Genomic DNA, 22,070 nt, shown 5'->3' with positions numbered 1-22,070 from the left:
TGAACAATGCTCAACCAGTCGGGGGTCACTTGACTCAAAGTCTAGCGAGCTCAGTGAACAGTGCTCAACCAGTCGAGGGCTTGGCTCGACCGGTCGAGTGAACAGTCTCGACTAGTCGAGGATTCTTCTTGATTAGTCGAGGCTACGCAGATTTGAGTCCGGATCTTGCGCGGACTACGAAAATCTGAGGTCCTTTCGCAAGGGGTGTGAAAGGGAGTTGCCTAAACTATAAATAAGGGTGCCTAGGGCTTTTCTAGGTAATGCAAGAGGGTTTTCTAAAGTTTTTCAAGGGTTTGCTAAAGGGTTTAAGGTTATCAAAGGTGAGAGAGAGAGAGAGATAAGAGAGAGGAAGCTTGCGGAAGGGAGTCGACGTCTCAGCGCTTCTAAGTCCTCGTAATCGGTGAGATCTCTTCATTTTCTTTTTATTCTCTTATTGTTTATCCACTCCTGCATGAGTGAAGAAGGTTTGATCCAAGCGGTGTGTGCTTGTGATCGGTTGTAACGTTCTACTTCATAGTGGATTGTTGATCTGGATGAGGTCCCGTAGTTTTTACCTCATTGAGGGTTTTCCACGTAAAATTCTCTTGTGTCGTGTGGTTTATGCTTTGATTGTTTTCATTGCTTTATTATCCCATAATTCTGGTGTTTGTGGGAGGCTAGATCCTAAGGTTTTGTGCAAAGGCCCCCAACAATGCAAACATTATAAATGAACTCATCACACTTATGACTTCAATTAGGACCTCGGCCCACTATTCCAACAAGTTGAGCTAAAAGCTTAAGCTGTTAGCCAAAGGTGGAACAATAGTTTTATAGCCAAGTCGGGGTTCGATAAATGTCGGTGTAACAGTTCATTCACGGTTGGGGTGCTGGCCCATACCAACAACTTCTATTTGAACTTCATCCCCACCTTCGTCCTAAGTCTTGACTTAATAATATTGCTGTTGAGGGGGAGCCTATTATTTTTAGTGCTTCTATACTCAGCCTAATGGAACACAAGGTTACCTAACCAGATTATAAGACTACTTTTAGAGGGCCCACTTGGACACACTTCCTCAAAAGAGGGTTCTGAAAAAGGAGGTTTCAAGCGTGCTTTTTGGTCAGTTCAGCAAAAACTAAAGTCCCATTTTAGCACTTGTTTTGTCAAGCAGCAGATGAGACAGGGCTTTGCAAAGTGCCTTCAAACTACCATTTGAATCAAAACAGTGTTTCCACTTCAACTGCTCATGGTATATAGAAGTAGGTCTTGTTGTTTAGTCATGAACCTTTTAAATAGAGAACACTGATAACCACACTGCATAATTATAATTTTCCATTTCCTAAAGCATCCATAGGAGTTTTTCATGTCCATATTTTGGATTCTCTACATCCAAATAAGCCATATACAAATGTGTATAAGCTATTTTAAGTAGTCCACATAAGATACATCAACTCTCTCATGGATCACATCCCACTACTATAGGCATGTATAAATCACACTTCAGACATCCAAACATACTAACTTCACACTTTAGACATTCTCCTACTATAGGGGCATTATGCCATCTTGGCGTGGCCTCTAATTGGAGGGCACAAAAGTGCCCATGTACCCAAATCCCATGACGAAAAAGGCCGCAGATTGGAGGAATAGATAGAAGAAGAAGTAGTCCCGGCCCAAGATAACATCATAGATTGCGCAGTATAAGAGAAAGACGCCCATTATCAGCTCCATTACATGAATCCTGGTTTTGAATCACAAAAAAAAAAAAAAAAAGTCCAAAGAAAATCAAGGGTGAGAATGAGAAAAAGATCAAAATGAAAATTGCAGCTTGGCCCGGACAACCCATGCTCGATCTGATGTGCCTAATTTTCTATGAAAGAGATCATTTAAGAACTGTGGTCTGATCAGACGAACATGACTTGAAATGAAACTGCTCTGTCATGGAGCCTACCAACTTAAGAAAGCTGGTGGCCACACATCACAACCACTTAACCAAGTTGGCAGTTGTAAGCTGGATCAATCCTAACTGAACAAATTAATAGCAATCAAGGGACCAGTAATGGCCTAGATGGGACCACCAATGCAATGCAATCCTGATTTAAATAGAGCTGTGCTAGGGCCTTTCGTTGGGTGGAACATTTATGAAATCCACCCAGTCCATCAGGTATGCTGCGTCGTGTTCACTTGTAACCGAGAAATCATTACCATCCATAACTTGGGTAGGCTACACCTAGGTAAAAGTTGGATGGGAAGCCCACGGTTAGTTGTGTAGGGCCCACCGTGGTGCTTATATGCCATCCAATTCATTCATCTGATGTTCCTCATCAGGATGAAAAAAAATTTACCCAAAATTTTATATGCCAAAACTCAGGTGAGCCATACCACATGAATTTAGAGGCTTTCAGGTATAAGTTTACGGGGTGGCCCACCTGAGCCTGATTTTTTATATCAAGGCTAAACAAGGGATGATGCACCTGATGGACAGGGTGGATTTCATGCACACCAAGTAGTTAATTTCCCCAAGATAGAGTAAGTGAACTCAGAGGTAGGCAAGTATTTTTTCCATTTTAATACTCCGATGGCTAAAGTGGCATTTGGAAGTTAATGGCCACTGATCCAAGCGTTCATTGTTTTTAACCAACCATAAGCATTCGAATTGAGAAAAATGGCCACTGGCCTTATACTTAAAAAACTGGATTTAAAAAAAAAAAAAAAAAAAAAATTGACCTGACTCGCCCCAGTTGACCCAACTCAACCAGATTTCATCGATACTCGAGCAAAGCTCACAACCAGATCAAAACTCGAGAAAAACTTGACTTGATTATTTATTAAAAAAAAAAAAACTCAGGACAACTAAACAAAACTTGGAAGAACTTGATGAAACTCAATAGAACCCGACTCCACTCAGCCAACTCTGCATTATTTATATATTATTTGTACTTTTCAATACTAAATAATACTGAAAAAGAATAAACTAGTACGAGTTCCCAAGAAACACGGCTGAGTTTCCAAGTCGACTCAATTAGACTGGGTTTCGAGTCGAGTTGAGTTTTCATGTTTTTAAACTATGACCAGGGTTTCCCCACTTTCCAATGTTGTCTTTCACATTTAAGTAGGTCCCATTCAAAAATGAAGCAATGACATGAAAACAAATCGATTGCGACCATTCCAGGTGTGCGACATACCTTTCTATAAATTTTAATCTGGGCCTCCTTTGAGGTCTCATTCTGGCATTGGTGCTGGCGCTGTCACTGGTGCTGGTGCTGGTGCTGGCGACGGCGGACCTATTCTTCAAGGTGTTCCCAAGCTTCTCAGTAACGACCCACTCATTTACACGGTCCGCTTCCAGGAGCCCAATTATTGCCGCCTTGGTTCGATGCAGAGACATGACATTCTCGAAGAGTATCCAGAAAACAAGCAAATGTATAGACCTGAAAATAGCAAGACAGTGCACCGTCCGAATGTTTCAAGTGCTAATTCTCAAAATGGATGCGATGACTTACCATAACGATATTAACTTCTCTAGAAAGCTACAATGAAAAGTAAATCATAATGTTGGATTCAGTTCATGTACATGCTTTAAGAGGGCATGTTTGGATGCTAAATTAGACCAAAATACAATAACTCAATACAAGGAAATAACTGAAAGGGAAGTGGGGCCATTCTTCAGAATGACTACCTGACCCCTGATCGCAATCCCATGCGTTGCAAATTGGGCTTGCAATTATCTGAATGTTAGAGTTCTATAAAAGGTAAGCCATCACCAATCTGATCAATGGTGGCTGTTGATTGGTGATGGCCCACCTCTTATAGAACTCTAACATACTCCCACCTGGGCCACACAGATCAACGGCTAGTTAAAAAACATGGAGAGTTGTATTCAGGGTGGACACCAGGAGAGAGAAGTTGAGATCACTACAAAAGTTGGGGGTTACTGGCATACGATGTAGATCTGATGGCCAGATTGATCTGATCAATGGTGGGTGTTGATTGGTGATGGTACACCTCTTATAGAACTCTAACACTGAATTGCTGTTTGGTGGCTAACACCTCATTACAAAACGGATTTGGAATAGCCCCACTTAGGCCATCTCCACCTCCCGAGATGGAGTTCTAGCAATTCAATTGAATGTTTGGCAGGAAAGAAACGTGAATTGGTCCAAATTAGTGCATTGTTAGCTGCACACTGTCATGCTTAATCTTACCTTGGAGTGCAGATTGAATTGAGGATGGTGATCACGGACGGAATGTAAATTGCAATGTATTTTGGAAGCTGGACTTCTTGAATTAACACGCATGCGGGAATAATTATGCAGTAGAAGAAGAATGTGACCCAATGCGCGACTATCTTCCTAACAAAGAAGAATGCATACAAGACGTGGAACTTCTTCCAGAAGGATACTTTCTGCATAACCCACAATGAAAATTTCAGGTTGGGAATCATAGCAGTACCTGTTTGAAATTAATAAAAATTCAAATGTGGCAAATGTGTATGACGATTCAGACCCTTCATACATTGGGGGCAACCATGAATGCATAATCTACGGAAAAATTAGAGTGATTGGGAATATAAACCATTTAAAAAAGGAAAACTCTTGCATACCTCGCATAGGTACCTACAGGGTTCACTTTCTCTAATGCAGGGGAAATGACTTGCGGGGAAATTGCTACAAAATTTTTCTCATTTTCAGGCCATGTTTGGATGCAATTCAGATCGAAATGGAATTGAACAAAGAAGAAATGAAGCGAAAGGAATCACAATCTGTTTGTTTCCTTTTCCTTTCCTTTTCTTCGAACCTTCTGTTTGGGTTTCAATTCACTTGTGTTTCCATATTCGACCTACCATTGCATGATTGTTCCATGAATAGAGACACGATGAATAAAGCATGGAGTACCATTTCTAGTGATGAAGGATCTAATGTTGCACCAAATGCGATGTTGTGTGTTTGGATGTACCTGAAATCAACATCCAAACAGAAGTTCTCCTGGACCAGACTACCACCTACTCTGTTGTGCATTTGGGGTGCCAAAATCAAGAACCACATCCAGGCTTCCATCTTCCCACATTTTATTCTCTATATGATATTGGCCCGAGATGTTCCCAGTCTCAATAAGAACAAAAAAGAATCCTACTGGCCGAGAAAAGTTGGGAGTTCCAAACACAGCTTTAGTAGTTTTGTAGTAGATGTTATTGGACTAGGCCATTCTTTAGAACAATTCCAAAGCTTACGTACCTCACAACATAGAATTTCCTTGGACATTTTCCGAAACAAGTTAGCCGGGCCACATGACCAGCGATGCTGTTGATATCGATAGGCTTTGTAAGTGCTCGGCAGTTCGTTTTTCACCTACACAGTATTTTCCATCAAATGGATAGAAAGAAATAAGAGGAAAAGATAGAAACAATTTGAAGGAAAAACAAACCGATAAATCTCCGACAAAGACAAACTTCCAACCCTTAAGGCTGGCCCTAACAGCAAGATCCATGTCTTCTACTGTAGTCCTGTCTTTCCATCCTCCAGCATCCATGAGTGCTTGGATTCTCCATACTCCAGCAGTCCCTATAAATGCAACTTGTTCATGTCCATGCATGTCATAGAGACTAAGAAGAATATAATATGAATATTTGTATTGCAAACATTACCGTTGAATCCAAAGAACGAATAGGTGGAAGAGCCCACTTCTTGCTCCACACTGAAATGATAGTCCAGTGACATTTCTTGGAGGCGTGTCATCAGACATTCATTTGCATTTACTACACCGGAAAGAAAAAAAAAATCAAATGATTTAGAACTAACATCATATGGGCACATGAATATGGATGTAAAAGGGATGGTCCAACAAATCGGGCAATGTGAATTTTTTATGGATTGAAAATAAAAAATCAGATCAGGACGGGACGTCGATCGGCATTTAAACCATGAGGAGAGAAGTGCCATGAGAATGGGAATTGGGTTGGTGGTAAGCTCTTCCAGACCATATTCTCTTGGAGTTTTCTTGTATTTTCTCCAGTGTTTTGCAATGGGGTTGCTAATCCCCTTTTATAGACTCTGATCTGTCCAAATTTCTAATGGTCGGATCTTCAATACCCCAAAGAGAAATGTCCCCCGCATGGTTTGGAAATGCTAATCCAAATTAACCCTTGATTTGAACTATCGAAAATGGATTTTGCAAAATAAATACCATTTATAATACTACAAGGATCTGGATTAGCAGACCATTGTGGGGATTACCTGGGTCTTCACCAGGCATGGTCATGATCAAGAGAGCCTCATTGTCATTGATCCAACATGAATGTATGCTTCTAGACACATTTTCATAGTTAGGAGCAAGCAAGAGAAATATAAATTCATTCATGCATGTTACACTTAAGGTGTATAAAATTGTGTTGAGCCCATGGTCGTCGCTGATCAAAGCCATTGAAAGTGCAGCCCCTGCACGGATGGCCCAGGAACAAAAAAAGAAATACAGCAACAGACCACATTCAACCAATCTGAGTCAATGTCTGCAATTCTCAAACTTCGGTTATTTTTGGTGCATGACCCGACCATGGCTAGGCTCATCAATTATCATTAATTTGGTTCCCTGAACTGTGGGACACACCTGTAGAAAATCAAGACAGTACAAACACACAAGTATTGTAGAGTGGCCTCATTGCTCTTACCAAATTTCCATCGAGCTTGGACCAAGGCAAGGTCTGGATTGTGAAGAAGGAAGGGGATTGTCCTCCATAAGTAGTCTGGTTCAGGCTGGAAGTCAGCGTCGAAAATGGCGACAAATTCGCAATCTTTAACATACTGTTTCTCAAGACCTTCACGGAGTGCTCCGGCCTTGTACCCATTCCTATTTTCCCTTCTTTCATACTTGATATTTACTCCCTTCTCCAACCATTTTTCGCACTCAAATTCCACCATGTCCTACACCATCACCATCGCCATCATCATCATTATATTTAAGTGGGCCGCATCTTTTCACAGTATTGAGGGTTTACATTATGGTGAAGGGGGCCATGCTCAGTAGTCTTGACCATTGGTTGATCCCGCCATGGATGGACTATATAGCCCAAAAATCTCCTGGACAGGACATCCTTATCATTCGATTTGTGGCCTTCAGATAAGCTCATTGAGAAGGGAAATACAACAAGAGGCCACATTCGGCTGAGAAAGGTTCCATGATTGTTCTCAGGGATCTTTGGGCATTGTCCATTTACAAAGGGATGCACAGATCTACCCCATTAGTTGGAAGTGAAAAGCTGGAACTCACAATGATGCGGGTCATAGATATCATGTGATTCCTTGTAGTAAAATTAATGTTTTCAAACCCAGACTGCACCGGTTGGTGCGACCAGTTTGGACTGGAATCCGTAACATATCCTGGCTACTTCTGCATTCACCATATTTTAGTAAGAGAAATGCTAAGGGCCTGTTTGATTTTCCAAAACCCATGTAAATGCCCAGCGAATTAGTAATTATTACTTCTCCACCCCGCTTGAAAATGCAATTACATTTCAGTTTTGAAAACTGAGTCAAAAAGATTAGTTTAAATTTTTGGGCCCCACCCTGATATACAAGATATATCTGCGCCGTCCATCCATTTTTGCGTAACATTTTGAGGCATGAGCGAAAAAATGAGGCTGATCCAACACTCAAGTGGCCCACACTAAAGGAAATAGTGGCACTGATAAGTTTTTAACGGTAGATTTTCGATTCCCTAAATCCTGTGGTGTGGTCCACTTGAGCTTTGTATCAGCCTCATTTTTTGGTCAAGCCATAAATTTAGCTGGCATAATAGATGGATGGTGTGGATAAGCCGCATACATCAAGGTGGGCCCCAAATATATTTCGTAGTGTCCTCGGTTTTTTAGCTCAAAAAGTAACCATCAAATCAAGCACAGGTAACAACGCAGCAATTACCAAAAGAAATAATCATTAATCCCATTTGCAGTGTATTTACAATTGGTTTAGAAAATCAAACACGCCCTAAGGTGCTCTCAAAGCCCTATAAGTAATAGTGCTCCTAATTGCATCAGCTTTCTTGGACAGTCCAATCAATCAATCTGAACTGTCCATTGAGTCCAAAACACATTTCATAGGCTTTCATGCAAAAACTGCATTTATGATCCAATCCATACTTGATTTGGCTCTTTTTTCAATGGCCATCCTTTTTCCAATACATGGGTGGGATGGTTACAATTGCCTAACCAATCATGATTCTTGATGGGCCCTACAAAAGAGATGGATTAAATTGTTGATTGGACGTATTTTATGTAAATAGTCTTCACCATTCATACTGAAGGCCATTGATCAAATGGTTAATATTCGTCGGAACAGCATGATATTTGCATGTAGGGCTATCAACTGGCCAGGCCTGGGGTTGGCTTTGGCCTGGATTTCAACAATTCAGACCAGGCCTGAGGGACTGGCCTATTCAAAATTTTGATTTTCCCTAGCTCAAGCCTACCCATTGAAGGCCCTATTTGCATGCTAGTCCATGAAATGTGCTCTGGAGCTAATGAGCAGGCTAGTTCAATATTGGATGGGACTGTGTCCCAATGCAACTAGGAGCACTAGAGCAAGTCTCTTTAAGTTAACATGACCCCGGTGACCCAGTTGGCTGCAGGTCAGACCAGTTTGGACCACACAGCCAGCAGTGGGCATCCGGTCCGGGCTTTAAATTGAGGTCTTTTTTTTTCCTGGTTAATTGGTTTGGAAGTATCACCCCGATTTCTGGGTTTGTGGAATCATCAAGTACTTGAATTATGAGTTTATCAGATGGCCATGACATCTCCCCCGCAGCTCCAATCGAAAGTTTATAAACCTGCAAAAATAAATAAATGACTTAGAATATTTTCCAACTGGGTGAGAGCTAGAGAGAGAGAGAGGGTAGCATGGTGCACATTGAGAATTTGGTGTGCACATCCCCCATCATCTAAAGACGATTGGCAGGAAGCTAGCAAGCATTTTCAAATAGTAAAAAGTCCATTTCAAAATGCATGTTAAGATTCCCGCCCGCCAATTAGCAGATAGTGGAAGATATGTGATCACCAACCCTTGCATTAGAGACTCTAGTTCAATGATCCAAACCTTGATGTCATGGCCCCCACTATGAATGTCCTGTGCATGAAGAATCTCCGGCATAAAATTTCTATGTCATAAATAGGTAGTGGGCAATTAAGAAAGAAAATATACAAATGGTTCACATCTGACCAACAAAACGCGGAATGTTTTGTCATTGTGTTCTTTCATTCTAGAGATCGTTTTAGGGCACTGGCCATCCACACTCAAGCTCGTCATATCAATGGTTCCGATCATCAAATACTAAACATCTCATTTTGGTGTGGAAGCCATCCCCACCATAGAATACTAAATAGCTCATTTTGGTGCTCTATCCATCCATGGTGAGTTTCAACACTGAGATCAAGGGTTCGAATGGATGTGAGTGTGTGTAAAAAAAAGAAAAGAAAACAAAGAAATAAAGAAGGCCCTGTTGTATTTGATATCTTAAATCAAGTCAAATACAAGGCTTATTGATTCCATCGACAGATTGTTCGATGGCATTGAACAGTGCTTGATCCCATCGAGAATTTTCATTTTTCTCTTGTTGGTCACTGGACTAACTGGGCACTTTCTTGATGCTATCGATGAGTGTTCGATGACATCGAAGATCAGTTTGATGCCATCAAAGATGGCTCGATGCAATCGGAGAAAATTGAATTTTCTTGTTTTGTCTCTGGACAATTTAGGTGTTAGTTCGATGTGATCGACATGGCTTCGATGCCATCGAAGGATAACTTTCGATGATATCGAAGTGTGTTCGATGACATCGATCAGATCGCACAAATTACGTAGAGTTGCGATTTTGCAGAATTTGTTTCCGATTTTGCTTGGGATCCTTCTATAGGTTATGTGTGTGTGTGTGTGGTGTGTGTGTAAGCAGGATTGGGAGAGTATACTAGGGTTTCTAATTCGTCCAAGGGTTTCAAAGGGTGTAGCAAGGGTGAGATTTGAGGTTGTTTGAATCGGGTAAGCTCTTTCTCTTTGTAATTTCTGCTTTCATAGTGATCATCTGTCGCTTTGTGCTGTGATTTTTTTCCAATAAGAGTTTTTCCATATTAAATCGATGTGTTATCTTTGTGTTTGCTTGTTGCGATTGGATTACTCTCCTAGATTCATCTTTATGTGCTTCTATAATCCCTCAACAAGTGGTATCAGAGATAAAGTTGGGGCACAGGCTTGAATATGTAAGGAGAAGTATCAATGGCAGGAAATCCGAAGTATGACATTGAGAAGTACTCAAGCAAAAATAACTTTGAGTTATGAAAGAATAAGATGATTATTCTATTAACTCAACCAAGGCTAGATGAGGCTCTTGAGGAGCGGTGTGCGTCTGTGGATGATGACGAATGGAGGATACTGGATAAGAAAGCTAAATCCACAATCCGATTGTATCTAACAGATGAGGTTCTCTACAACTTCATGAAAGAGAAAACCATAGCGGAGTTGTGGGTGAAATTAGAGGATGTTTATGCAAAATGGTCCCTAAAAAATTGCATATGCTTGAAGTTGCAACTGTTCAACTTCAGGATGGCAAAAGGTGGAGATGTGGAGGCCCACATCAGTAATTTTAACAAGTTGATTTGCAAGTTACTAGACATGAAGGAAGTGGTCAAAGATGAAGATCAGACACGTATTTTGTTGAATTCATTACCGGCATCGTATGAGTCTTTAAGGGGTTCTTTGTGCATACACCAGTAATTCGCCCTTGAGTGTGGACACCGTTATCTTAGCCCTTTAAGGAAAGGCCATTAGAAAGAAAAAGGGTACCATAGGGGCCTCTAGTGATGTACTGCTTATGAGGGACAAGAATACTGAGCAAGATACAGGATATTCTCAGTCAAGATCCAAATCCAAAGGCAAGGGCAAGGGCGAGTTAAAGTGCTAGAATTGTGGGATGGCAAGACACGTAAAGAAAGATTGTACAAATCCTAAGTCGAAGAAAGAAAACTTAGAGGCTTCATCCAGGGAAGCCAAACTGCCATATCTAATAAAGAGACAAGCGGGGGTGATGTGTTGTCGGTGTTCATGATCGGACACCTGTACGATAATCATAGAGATGAGTGGATCCTTGACACAAGGGCTTCATATCACATGACTCCTCATCGAAATTGGTTCGCCAGTTACAGGGAGTGCGATGGTGGACGAGTATTTATGGGCAATGACAATACTTGTAACGTTGTGGCTGTTAGTACCGTCCGTATCAACATGTTTGATTGGATGGAGCGTACCTTGGCTGAGGTCAGGTACGTTCCTAATATGAAGAAGAGTTTGATTTATCTCGGTGCACTCGAAGCAATATGGTGCAAGTTCACTGGTTTTAATGATGTCCTTAAAGTTTCAAATGGGACACTCGTGGTCATGAAAGCACAGAGGAGTGGGAACCTTAACAAGTTGATCGGGAGCACTTCAACAGGTGGAGCTGCAGCAGCTGAAGCAGATTCCATGTCTGCACGTATGTGGCATGCTCGTCTGGGCCACATGAGTGAGTTGGGCATGAAAGGTACTCTTTAATCATTGTATTTATGGGCAATGACAATACTTGTAACGTTGTGGCTGTTAGTACCGTCCGTATCAACATGTTTGATTGGATGGAGCGTACCTTGGCTGAGGTCAGGTACGTTCCTAATATGAAGAAGAGTTTGATGTATGGGGGTCGTCGCCTCTAGTTTTCACTGGAAGGTCATCATGGTTTGTCACATTCATTGACGACTACTCCCAGAAAGTTCGGATTTACTTCATGAAATACAAATTCGAGGTTTTTACCAATTTCAAACAATGGAAGGTTATGGTGGAAAAATAGTCAGGACAGAAGTTAAAGGTATTAAGGACAGATAATGGCGGTAAGTTTACTTCAGGTGAATTTTATCAATTTTGTAAGGATGAAGGGATCATTAGGCACATCATAGTGCACTACACTCCCGAGCAAAATGGTGTGGATGAGCAAATGAATCAGACTCTCCTAAAGAGGACCCGATGCATGATTAGTAATGCTGGGTTGAGCAAGGACCTATGGACTTAGGCCGTTAACACGGCCTACTATTTGGTGAATCAGTCTCCTTCTACGATAATTGAATGTAAAATTCCAGAGGAACTATGGAGTAGTCAGAAAGTAGACTACTTAAGATTGCGTATATTTGGATGTGAGGCTACCTCTCATGTACCGTCAGTTGAGAGAGATAAGTTAAACCAAAGAGCCAAAAAGTATATCTTTGTTGGCTATGGTGGTAGTGTGAAGGGCTATAGGCTGTATGACCGGGTCACACGAAAGATCATCATTATCAGGGACATTAAATTCAACGAAGGGTTCTTATTCTGTAAGAATGAGCGGGAAGAACTGGAAAAGTTGATTGTAGATGTTTTGGTTGACACAGATGTTACTCAGGCTAAGACAGATGCAGAGACAGGGGTATAGGAAGAGGTGGAGCAGCCGCCTTTAGGAAGAAATCCGCCGCAAGATTGCATGTTACTGGCAAGATATAGGGATGACTATAATATCTCATATGCCCTCATTACATATGAGGGGGACCTGTCTACTATTCAGGAGGCTCTTGATGAGCCTGATGTAGAAAAGTAGAAGGCGGCAATGGACAATGAGATGGACTCTTTGTACAAGAACAACACATGGGAACTGGTGGAGCTTCCAGCGGGCCGAAAAGCTATTGGATGCAAGTGGTTATTCAAAAAGAAACGGGATAGATACAAAGCGAAGCTGGTAGCGAAAGGTTATACTCAGAGAGAAGAGATCGACTTCATAGAGATATTCGCGCCGGTTGTAAAGCAAGTGTCTATCAGATTCATGTTAGCACTGATTGTCCAATATGATCTCGAGCTGGAACAAATGGACATGAAGACTACATTCCCTCATGGGGGATTGGAAGAGCAGATCTACATGAAGTAACCAAAGAGATACAAAATTAAAGGGGTAAAGAACAATGTTTCTAGGTTAATGAGGTCGTTATATAGCCTAAAACAATCACCTAGGCAGTGGTATAAAAAGTTTGATTATTTCATGTTGAGTCAGAAATTTACTAGGAGTGAATACAATCATTGTGTCTATTATAAGACGTTGAGTGATGGCAAGAACATCATCCTAGTATTGTATGTTGATAACATGTTAATCGTCAATCATAACATATTTGAAATCAATGAAATGAAGACACAGTTATCAGGGACATTCGAGATGAAAGATTTGGGGGTTGCAAAGAGTGTTCTCGGCATAGATATTCACAGAGACGGGAAGAGGAGCAGGCTTTGGTTTTCTCAGGCATAATACCTTGAGAATGTATTGATCAAATATGGGATGGACAAGGCAAAGCCAGTAAGCGTTCCCCACAAAGCCCACTTCAAGTTTTTTCTCAGAATAATGTCTTAAATCAAATGAGGAAAAGCAGGATATGTCTTGTGTACCTTATTCGAATGTCGTTAGCTGTTTAATGTATGTCATAGTCTATACGAGACCAGATATTTTACAAGCAGTCAGTGTTGTGAATAGATACATGTCAAACCCTGACAAGCAACATTGGAAAGCTATGAAATGGCTACTTCGAAACATTCGAAGTACAAAAGTGTAACGCCCTGAAATTTTTGAAAAGACAAAGATAAAGTTGGTAGGATATGTGGATTCAGACTACGCAGGCAGTGTTGATTCCAAAAAGTCGATAGGTGGAGCGATCAGTTGGATTTTGAAGCTTCAGTTCGTGGTGACTCTTTCCATAACCAAAGCAGAGTATATGACAGTGATAGAAGCATTTAAAGAATGCGTTTGGTTGAGAGGCATGATAAATCAATTGGGGCTTCAGCAGGAAGCCGTGTCAATTAATTGCGATAGCGAGAGCACTATCAATTTAGCTAAAAACTTTATTTATCACTCATGTACTAAACACATTGATGTTCACCACCATTTTATTCGACAGGTGCCTGAGGAAGGAGGGGTAACTCTGGAGAAGATTCACACCAGCGTGAATCCAGTAGACATACTCATCAAGGTGGTCCCTACAGAGAAGTTTAAGTTCTGTGCAACTTCTCTAGGCTTGGCGATGGTATAAAAGCAAGACAAAGTGTACACGAGAAGTGTTGATGGAGCTATGATGTAAGGCAAAGAGATAAGAGAAGAAGCCAAGAAGATATATGTTTGATGATTGAAGACACGGTGGAGATTATTGTATTTAATGTCTTAAATCAAGTTAGATACAGGGTTTGTCGATGCCATCGACAAACTGTTCAATGTCACCCTCGATGGCATCGAACAGTGCTTGATCCCATCGAGATTTTCTGTTTTTCTCTTGTTAGTCGCTGAACTAACTGGGCACTTTCTCGATGATATTGATGAGTGTTCGATGACATCGGAGCTCAGTTCGATGCCATCGAAGATGGCTCAATGCAATTGGAGAAAATTGGATTTTCATGTTTTGTCTCTGGATAGTTTAGGTGTTAGTTCAATGCCATCAACATGGCTTCAATGCTATTGAAGGATAAGTTTTGATGACATTGAAGTGTGTTCGATTGGATCGCACAGATTTACGCAGAGTTGTAATTTTGCGGAATTTGTTTCCGGTTTTACTTGGGATCCTTTTATAGCCTATATATATGGGTGTAAGTAGGATTGGGAGAGTGTACTAGGGTTTTTAATTTGTCCAAGGGTTTCAGAGGGTCTAACATTTGTGAGATTTGAGGTTGTTCGAATCGGGTAAGCTCTTTCTCTTTGTAATTTCTGCTTTCATAGTGATCATTTGTCACTTTATGCCGTGGTTTTTTTCCTTAAGGGTTTTTCTGATTTCCACGTTAAATCGCTGTGTTATCTTTGTGTTTACTTGGTGTGATTGGATTACACTCCTATATTCATCTCTATGTGCTTCCACGGTCCCCCAACAGGCCCATCCATGGTGAGGCTCACGTCATATCAATGGTTGGGATCAGTGAACTACAGCTCCATCTCTACATACTAAATACCCAAAACATGTTCTAAAACTCAGTGACTCAACTCAAAACTCCTCGAGTCAACTTGATTCAGCAAGAGTCGATTCCTGTGTCGCTAGTCAGTCACCACGAAACTGGATCATGAGGGTAGCATTTCTGGACACGATGCAACTTGTCTAGTCAACTCACTGACTTGAAATCCGAGTAGAGATCCGAGCTGTTCAAATTAATAGATTCAATGGCATATAAACACTAGCCCCACAACATAACTAATGGTGGGTGTCCCCATCCCAACTGTTCCCGATGGTGTGGCCCACCAAAATTTTGGATCAGCCTGAGTTTGGGTGCCAAATCAAATTTTGGCCAGGCAGTGGGTCTAGTATCTCAGCCCAAGCGTAGAGGCAAGCAAGCCAGGTCCGAAGGCCCAGCGAGTTATCCCGGCCCATTAACAGCCCTCCTTAAGCTGCAAGAATCATCGTACGGCGCATGCCAGTGGATCTCAGTCAAGACAGGTGCTCTGTGAGGCCCACCGTGATCTACCGATCTATAAAAAGGGATGGACGGTGTGCATAAAACCCATAAATCACGCTGGCCCCACAGAGCCTTGCGTGGACCGAGTCCGTACAAGCGGGGTGTAACGTGGCTGCGACCCCTGAACCAACGATGTGGGTGATACCAACCAATAGGGGCCATCTCTATCTATGCATTGTATATCCACGCCGTTCATCTATTTTTCCAGATTATTTTAAGCTATGATCCAAAAATATAAGAAGATGCAACTTTCAGGTGTATCACACCACAGGAAACATTGGTTATTGTCCATTAAAGGGTACAAAAGTTTTAGATCAAGCTGATATTTGGTTTTTCCTGTCAGCCAGGTTTGTGTGACGTGTTTCCTGTGGTGTGGTCCAACTGAAATTTTAATCTGATTCATTTTTGGGACCGTAATCTAATAATCTGGAAAAGCAGGTGTACTGCGTGGATATACAATGAACATCATTGAGGTGTACACTACAGTTAGGTTCTCACCCACATTTCTGGTTCCGGGATCGCAGCCAAGTCGCGCTTGGACGGAATCCACAAGAGCGTCGATGAATACATTCAAACTGCATTCGATCCATAGCGCAACTGGTAGTCTGAGTGGAGACACCTCGTTTCAACACTTGAGGTCTTGGAATCGATCACTAATGGGGGTGGCTAACATAGTCCTCGACAAACTCCGTGAAGGCCCACCGTGCATGTTGTGTTATATCCACACCCCACCGTGCTGTTGTGTTATATCCACACCGTACATAAGTTGCGCCAGCCCATTTTAGTACAGGAACCCATATAATGAGGCATATCCAAGACTTAAGCGGGCCACACGACGGTAAACAGTAGGAATGGAACCGCCCACCCTTGAAACTTTCCTAGGAACCACTGTCATGTTTATATGTCATCCAAGCCGTTCATGAAGTGATACCCAGCGGAAGGAAGGAAACACTGAAATATCATCCTGATTCAAAACTTCCAAGGCTCCCAAGAAGTATTATGGGATCTGGAATCTACCAGGTCCTAAAAGTGGACTGGAGCAACATATGTGGTGTTGGAGTCACAAGCGGAAGTAGATTGCCTCTGACCCAGCACAGAGATATTCCAGTGCCCGGGGCTGTGTTAGGCCCACCAAGATGTCCGTGATAAATCCACTCCGTACATCTGTTTTGAAAGACCGCAGTAGGACATGATTCTAAAATTCATGCAGCTCTAACTCATGTGGACCATACCACACGAAAAAGTGGGGACTTAGCGCATGAGGGTGACAGAAGTTTTGTATCATGATGATATTTATTCCTACAGGTCATCTGAGTGTTAATAACCTTATGAACGGTTTGGATGGAATATAAACATCATAGTCAGCTCCAGGAAGGTTTTAACTGTGGACGTTTTTGTTCCTGTAGTTTCAATGATATGGCCCACCTGAGTTTCAATGATTGGCTACTCCCCCTGACACCAGCCCGGTGGCTGATGGTCAGTGCTCTGTGGGCCCCACAATGATGTATGTGTTTCATCCATTCCGTCCATCCATTTTTACATATCATTTTAGGGCTTCAGCAAAAAACTGAAAGGGATATAAATCTCAGGTGACCACACTACAGGAAAACAATAGTGATTGGATATCCACCATTAAAATCCTCCTAAGGCCCACTGTACTGTTTATTTGACATCCAATCTGTTGATTAGGTCATACAGGCCCAGATGATGGGAGAAACAAAAATCAGCTTGATCCAAAACTTTTATGGCCCGCAGAAGGTTTTTAATGGTCCATGCTCATTCAACACTGTTTCCTGTGGTTCACTTAAGATTGGGATATACCTCATTTTTTGTCTCATACCATAAAATGATCTGGAAAAATATATTGACGGTATGGATGAAACACATACATCATGGTGAGGCCCAAAGAGCACCGACCATCAGCCATTGGCTGGTGGCAGGGGAGTAGCCAATCCATTTCCGTGACGGAGTGGATTTCTCACCAACGTATCCGTGGGCTCAAAATTTTCTAACTTCATTATTTTTCAAAGCATTAATACGAGGGTACTTCTGTAACTCACATCTCACAGCCATTGGCTGCTGGCAGGGGAGTAGCCAATCCATTTCCGTGACGGAGTGGATTTCTCACCAACGTATCCGTGGGCTCAAAATTTTCTAACTTCATTATTTTTCAAAGCATTAATACGAGGGTACTTCTGTAACTCACATCTCAAAAAGCAAAGCCGGATTCGCGACGTCAGCGCGAGAATATTTGAATGATTTTTTCCAAAATATCGAGATAATTCAAAATATCGTCGCTACTATGTCATGGATGGAAAGGGACTGCGTACGGCCCCCTCCCTTCTCCGGCAAGAACGGGTAGATCCGTGTGGACGCCCACCGTGAAAACAAATCGTCGTTGGATATATCAAAGGAAAATATCGAGGTATTTCAAAATATCAAAGCTGATCGGCGGATTGTGTCTGGCTCACGTATGTGCAGTAAAAGTCGATTTCCCTATCTACCAAACCTCCCTTCGTAGTCCACACATGTAAAGATGGTGGGACACCTGCGAATGTTCATCCAGGCTATATCGATTATCGGGAATAGGCAACCGTCCAATCATTCTGATTTTGACATTTTTGGAGTTGAGCGTAAACTGTTCAAAGTCTCCTTAACAATAGTTTGCATTCAACCGTACGGATCAATCGTAAAAAAATTCAAGAATTGGACAATGGCCCATCAATGATAGCAGACATATGGATGCATGGTTCTGATCATCCAACCGTCTATGCTCAGGGCCTTCTAATTTGATGATAAGAACACTGATCTCAGGTGACGAGGACCTTATGAGAGTTTGAGAACTCATCTCACGTTATAAGATGAGTTGTCTCGTGAAATCCCAAGGGCTCGAAACTTAGCTTGATCTAAAAATCAAGTGAGTCATGATAAAATAGGAAGGAATTTTCACTCTTGATTTTCACTGGAGCCTACCTAAGTTGCAAGATAATATGATTTTTTATTATTTACTTATTTTTGCCTAACCTTTCATTTAAAGTATGAATTAGGATCATGAGTAGAGCTGGGCATGTCTGACTTGATCCGGTGAATCCGACTCGATCTGACAGCTTGGATCAGTATAGATCGAGTTGGATCATTCAGATCCGAATGTTTTTCGGATCGAGTTCAGATTGTGGTCAATTTGGACCAATCCAATCAGAAACCCGATCCGAATGGATCCGATCTGATCCGACCCGACCCGATCCGGAGTGGATAAACCATATGCATTCACGGTGGGCCCCAACAGAGTTTACTCAGTGCGTCGTACCTACAGGCTACAACAGCTATATAGTTGGTGTGTGGTACTTAGTTTACTCAATACACCAAGATCATGTCCCTTCATTGGTTGGGCCCTAATGGGGCATGACCCAATGGTTACAGCCATCCGTGATCCTCCCCAATGATTTGAAGACTCTTGATAGTTGCTAATTGATATTAAATGGTTAACTAACCTCATCGATATGTTGGCACCTGGACTGTCTATCATATGTTTAAATAACTGAACGGTGGAGATCAGATTCAACGTATGCTATATATACATAGATTCACAGTCCTTAGTGACCGAGATATCGCTATCAGCTTTAAGTACCGGAAATACGTACTGGTACGTGTCGTGCGAAGATGAGTACTGACGCTCCTCGAGCTCCGAATTGTATGAATGGTTGAAAGGAGATCAAAGGTATATGGGCCCCGTAGTGATGTATTTATTATATCTATACCGTTCATATATTTTTAGAGATCATTATAGAACATTATCCAAAAAATGAATAATATCCAAAAATCATCTAGACCACACTACAAATAGTAGCAGAGATAATGATTTTCATCGTTAAACAATTCATGTGGTCCACTTGATAGTTAGATCTGTCTTATTTTTCGTCTCAAGCCTTAAGACAAGCTCGCCAAATGGATGGACGGTTTAGATATAACACATACCCCATGATTAGACCCACAAAACTCGGTAACGTAACGTCAATCCAAAAGTCACCTGTGCAACAATGCAAGCACAACTTGTCTGAAAAGCAAGTTACTGTAATCCCGTGTAGTGCACAATCCATAGTTCAATAAAAACATTCATACGGTGGATGGATAGTTCATTAGAGCTATGTAGGGCCCACCTTGATGTATATGTTTTATCTAAGCCGTTTATCCATTTTTCGTGATCATTTTAGAGCATTTAAAAAAAAATTGAATCATATCTAAAGCTTAAATGGACCCACCGAAAGCAGCGAGGATAATAATTTTCATCGTTAAAAATTCGATCCAAATCGTACCCAACTAAATCCGACTCAGTTTTTCTGACCAAGTCGAATTCAGTTCAGGTCAAGCCAACCATGCATCGAATCGAATCAAGTTTGGGACAGCTTATATAAACTTTGGACCGAATCGAATTGGACCCAATCCGATCTGACTCGGTCAGATGCCCAGCTATATTCATCTGCCACACCGATTATTATTATTTTTTTCCTGATTTTCTCCCGTGTGATTGGTTCACGTGATGGCTGAGGTTTTCAGTACTCCTGCATTAATTGCGGTTTGTTATGATGCAGTCTAATCACATTGAAAGAATGAGCAACTTAGGTCTTAAGGCTAAGATTGCACGTATGGTACGGTATAAAATGAGTCGCAAGGGGTGTGAATTAGGTGTTACCTGTGCAGCTTAGTGGGTGTCACCCTTGACCATATGCCCACCTTGATGATACCTTGTTTACTGTTTTTTCAGCTCATCTGAGGACACGAGTCCCAAACGTTAAGCATTTCCAAATAGCAGGTGGACCAATACAAGAAGCAGTGATGATTGAACGCTCACCATTAAAAACTTCCCAAGGCCCACTATAAAGATTCTTAATGTTTATTTTCCATCTAATCCGTTGATAAGGTCAAATAGAGCCGGATGAGGGAAAATACAAAGCTTAGACCTTTGTGGCCAATAAAAGTTTTTAATGGTCATTCGCCACTTTTCCAAGTGGTGTGGTCCTCCAGAGATTTGTATCTTCTTAATCTTTAGGATGACATCCTTAAATGAACTGCAAAAACGGATCGACGGCATGGATATAAAACACATTCATCAACGTGGACCCCACACGGTAAAGGTAATACCCACTGAGCTGTTACCCGGGTAACAGTTATTCCTCTCCCCTCGAGGGGTTCTCACGGATTCTCAAGAGAACCTGTTCTCAGGAGAAATTTTCTACCGGTATGAGATCAGGCTATTCATGTGGGTCTACCAAGCATGACCATTTCTGGTTATCAGGTGGTCAATCTGAACAATGCATAGGCCTGCTTTTCAGTCCAAATCATATTACTGGTGCCCCACTTGATGAACGGTCTAGATCACACCCCAAACAAAACAAGAAAAAAAATAAAAATAATTTACCTCTTTCTCATTATACATGGGTATCTGAACAAGCACCCTAGGATGGCTCCGGCTCCGCTCCAAGTCTTCTCTCATGATCTCTCTCCTGTATTTTGTGTACCTCTTTTTCCCCAACAGCTTTACACACACAATCACCGCAGCCATATACACTCTCTTCACGAACAGCATCACTGACATCACCGCACACACGAACACAGCCACCCGCAGCAGTGGCATCACCACCGGACCCTTTATCAGCTCCCATGCCAACCTCAAGTGCTCCACCACATCGTCCCTCCCTCCTATCCCCATCAGATTGTCCCCACCCACCAATCCACTCATCCTGACCGTTAAACACTACTAAAAGAAGGTGTGTAGTATTGAAATCAAGGAAAAGAGAGAGGGAAGAAACAATGGGAGAAGGAGTGATGATGGATGGCTTGAAATGGCTTGGTAGATGAGGAAACTCACTTAGGGTGGGCTTAAATAGTGAGAAGAGGTGAGAGAACGTACAAAAGGAGGGAGACACCCGGTTTGCATGCAGGGTGTGGGACCATTGCATCAAACATATGTCTTTGAGTGGCCTTGATTGCTTCTCTTTTTCCTAACCGACCCATGGTCATCTTTTAATGGTCCTGGTTTGCAGTTTATACAAGGCGTGTGCTCCTGTGGTACTGCGGGTAGAAATGGGACCTACGTAATTTATTAACAAAATCTGACACGTCCACTAGATGAGTAGCCTCAATTTACGCCTGTGAGAAAACATTCAGCCCCAACGGAAACTCAAGTGGGCCACATAACAGGGGATAAATTGAGAGGTGTCAATCAACCTTGATTTAGTTTGCTCGCCCATGGCGTTTTGTATGCAGAATCCATTCTGTACAGAGCATTAATTCACCATGGATGAAGGGTCAGGAAAAAACATCAGGTGGTTCTGCAGGTCAGGTTCTCTCGTTGAGAATCAAGGGTGGATGTCCCCTTACACCTTGTTTCCTGTTTTGTAGCCAAACCAGAGTTTTGTATCGAGCTATTATTTTAAATTCTAGAGATAAAAGGATGAGACGCGTCGGATGGACGGGTTGGATTTGATATATACACTACTTGGACCCCACATCTACACGGGCGTACCACTGGGGCCTACTACTCTACATCCGTATCACATATAAGTGAAGGCAGTGTTGATAGTTCATCACCA

At 41.8% G+C, this 22,070-nt stretch overlaps 1 protein-coding gene across 1 annotated transcript; it reads right to left on the bottom strand.

The window, feature by feature from the left end:
* Nucleotides 1–1,296: 1,296 nt before the first annotated feature.
* Nucleotides 1,297–21,308, bottom strand: LOC131231334 (glucomannan 4-beta-mannosyltransferase 1-like). Its single transcript, XM_058227505.1, has 9 exons — nucleotides 20,897–21,308; nucleotides 8,696–8,794; nucleotides 6,642–6,894; nucleotides 5,622–5,732; nucleotides 5,402–5,538; nucleotides 5,212–5,325; nucleotides 4,183–4,382; nucleotides 3,163–3,408; nucleotides 1,297–1,718 (listed from the first exon to the last, which is right to left on the bottom strand). The coding sequence occupies exons 1-9, from the start codon at nucleotides 21,215–21,217 to the stop codon at nucleotides 1,556–1,558; spliced, it is 1,644 nt and encodes a 547-aa protein (XP_058083488.1). The 5' UTR covers nucleotides 21,218–21,308; the 3' UTR covers nucleotides 1,297–1,555.
* Between the last annotated feature and the right edge of the window lie 762 nt (nucleotides 21,309–22,070).

The sequence above is a fragment of the Magnolia sinica genome, chromosome 17 (genome assembly GCF_029962835.1).
Source record: "Magnolia sinica isolate HGM2019 chromosome 17, MsV1, whole genome shotgun sequence".
Lineage (NCBI taxonomy): Eukaryota > Viridiplantae > Streptophyta > Magnoliopsida > Magnoliales > Magnoliaceae > Magnolia > Magnolia sinica.
The sequence above is the reverse complement of the archived record's forward strand: the minus strand, read 5'-3'. Positions and strand labels throughout refer to the sequence as shown.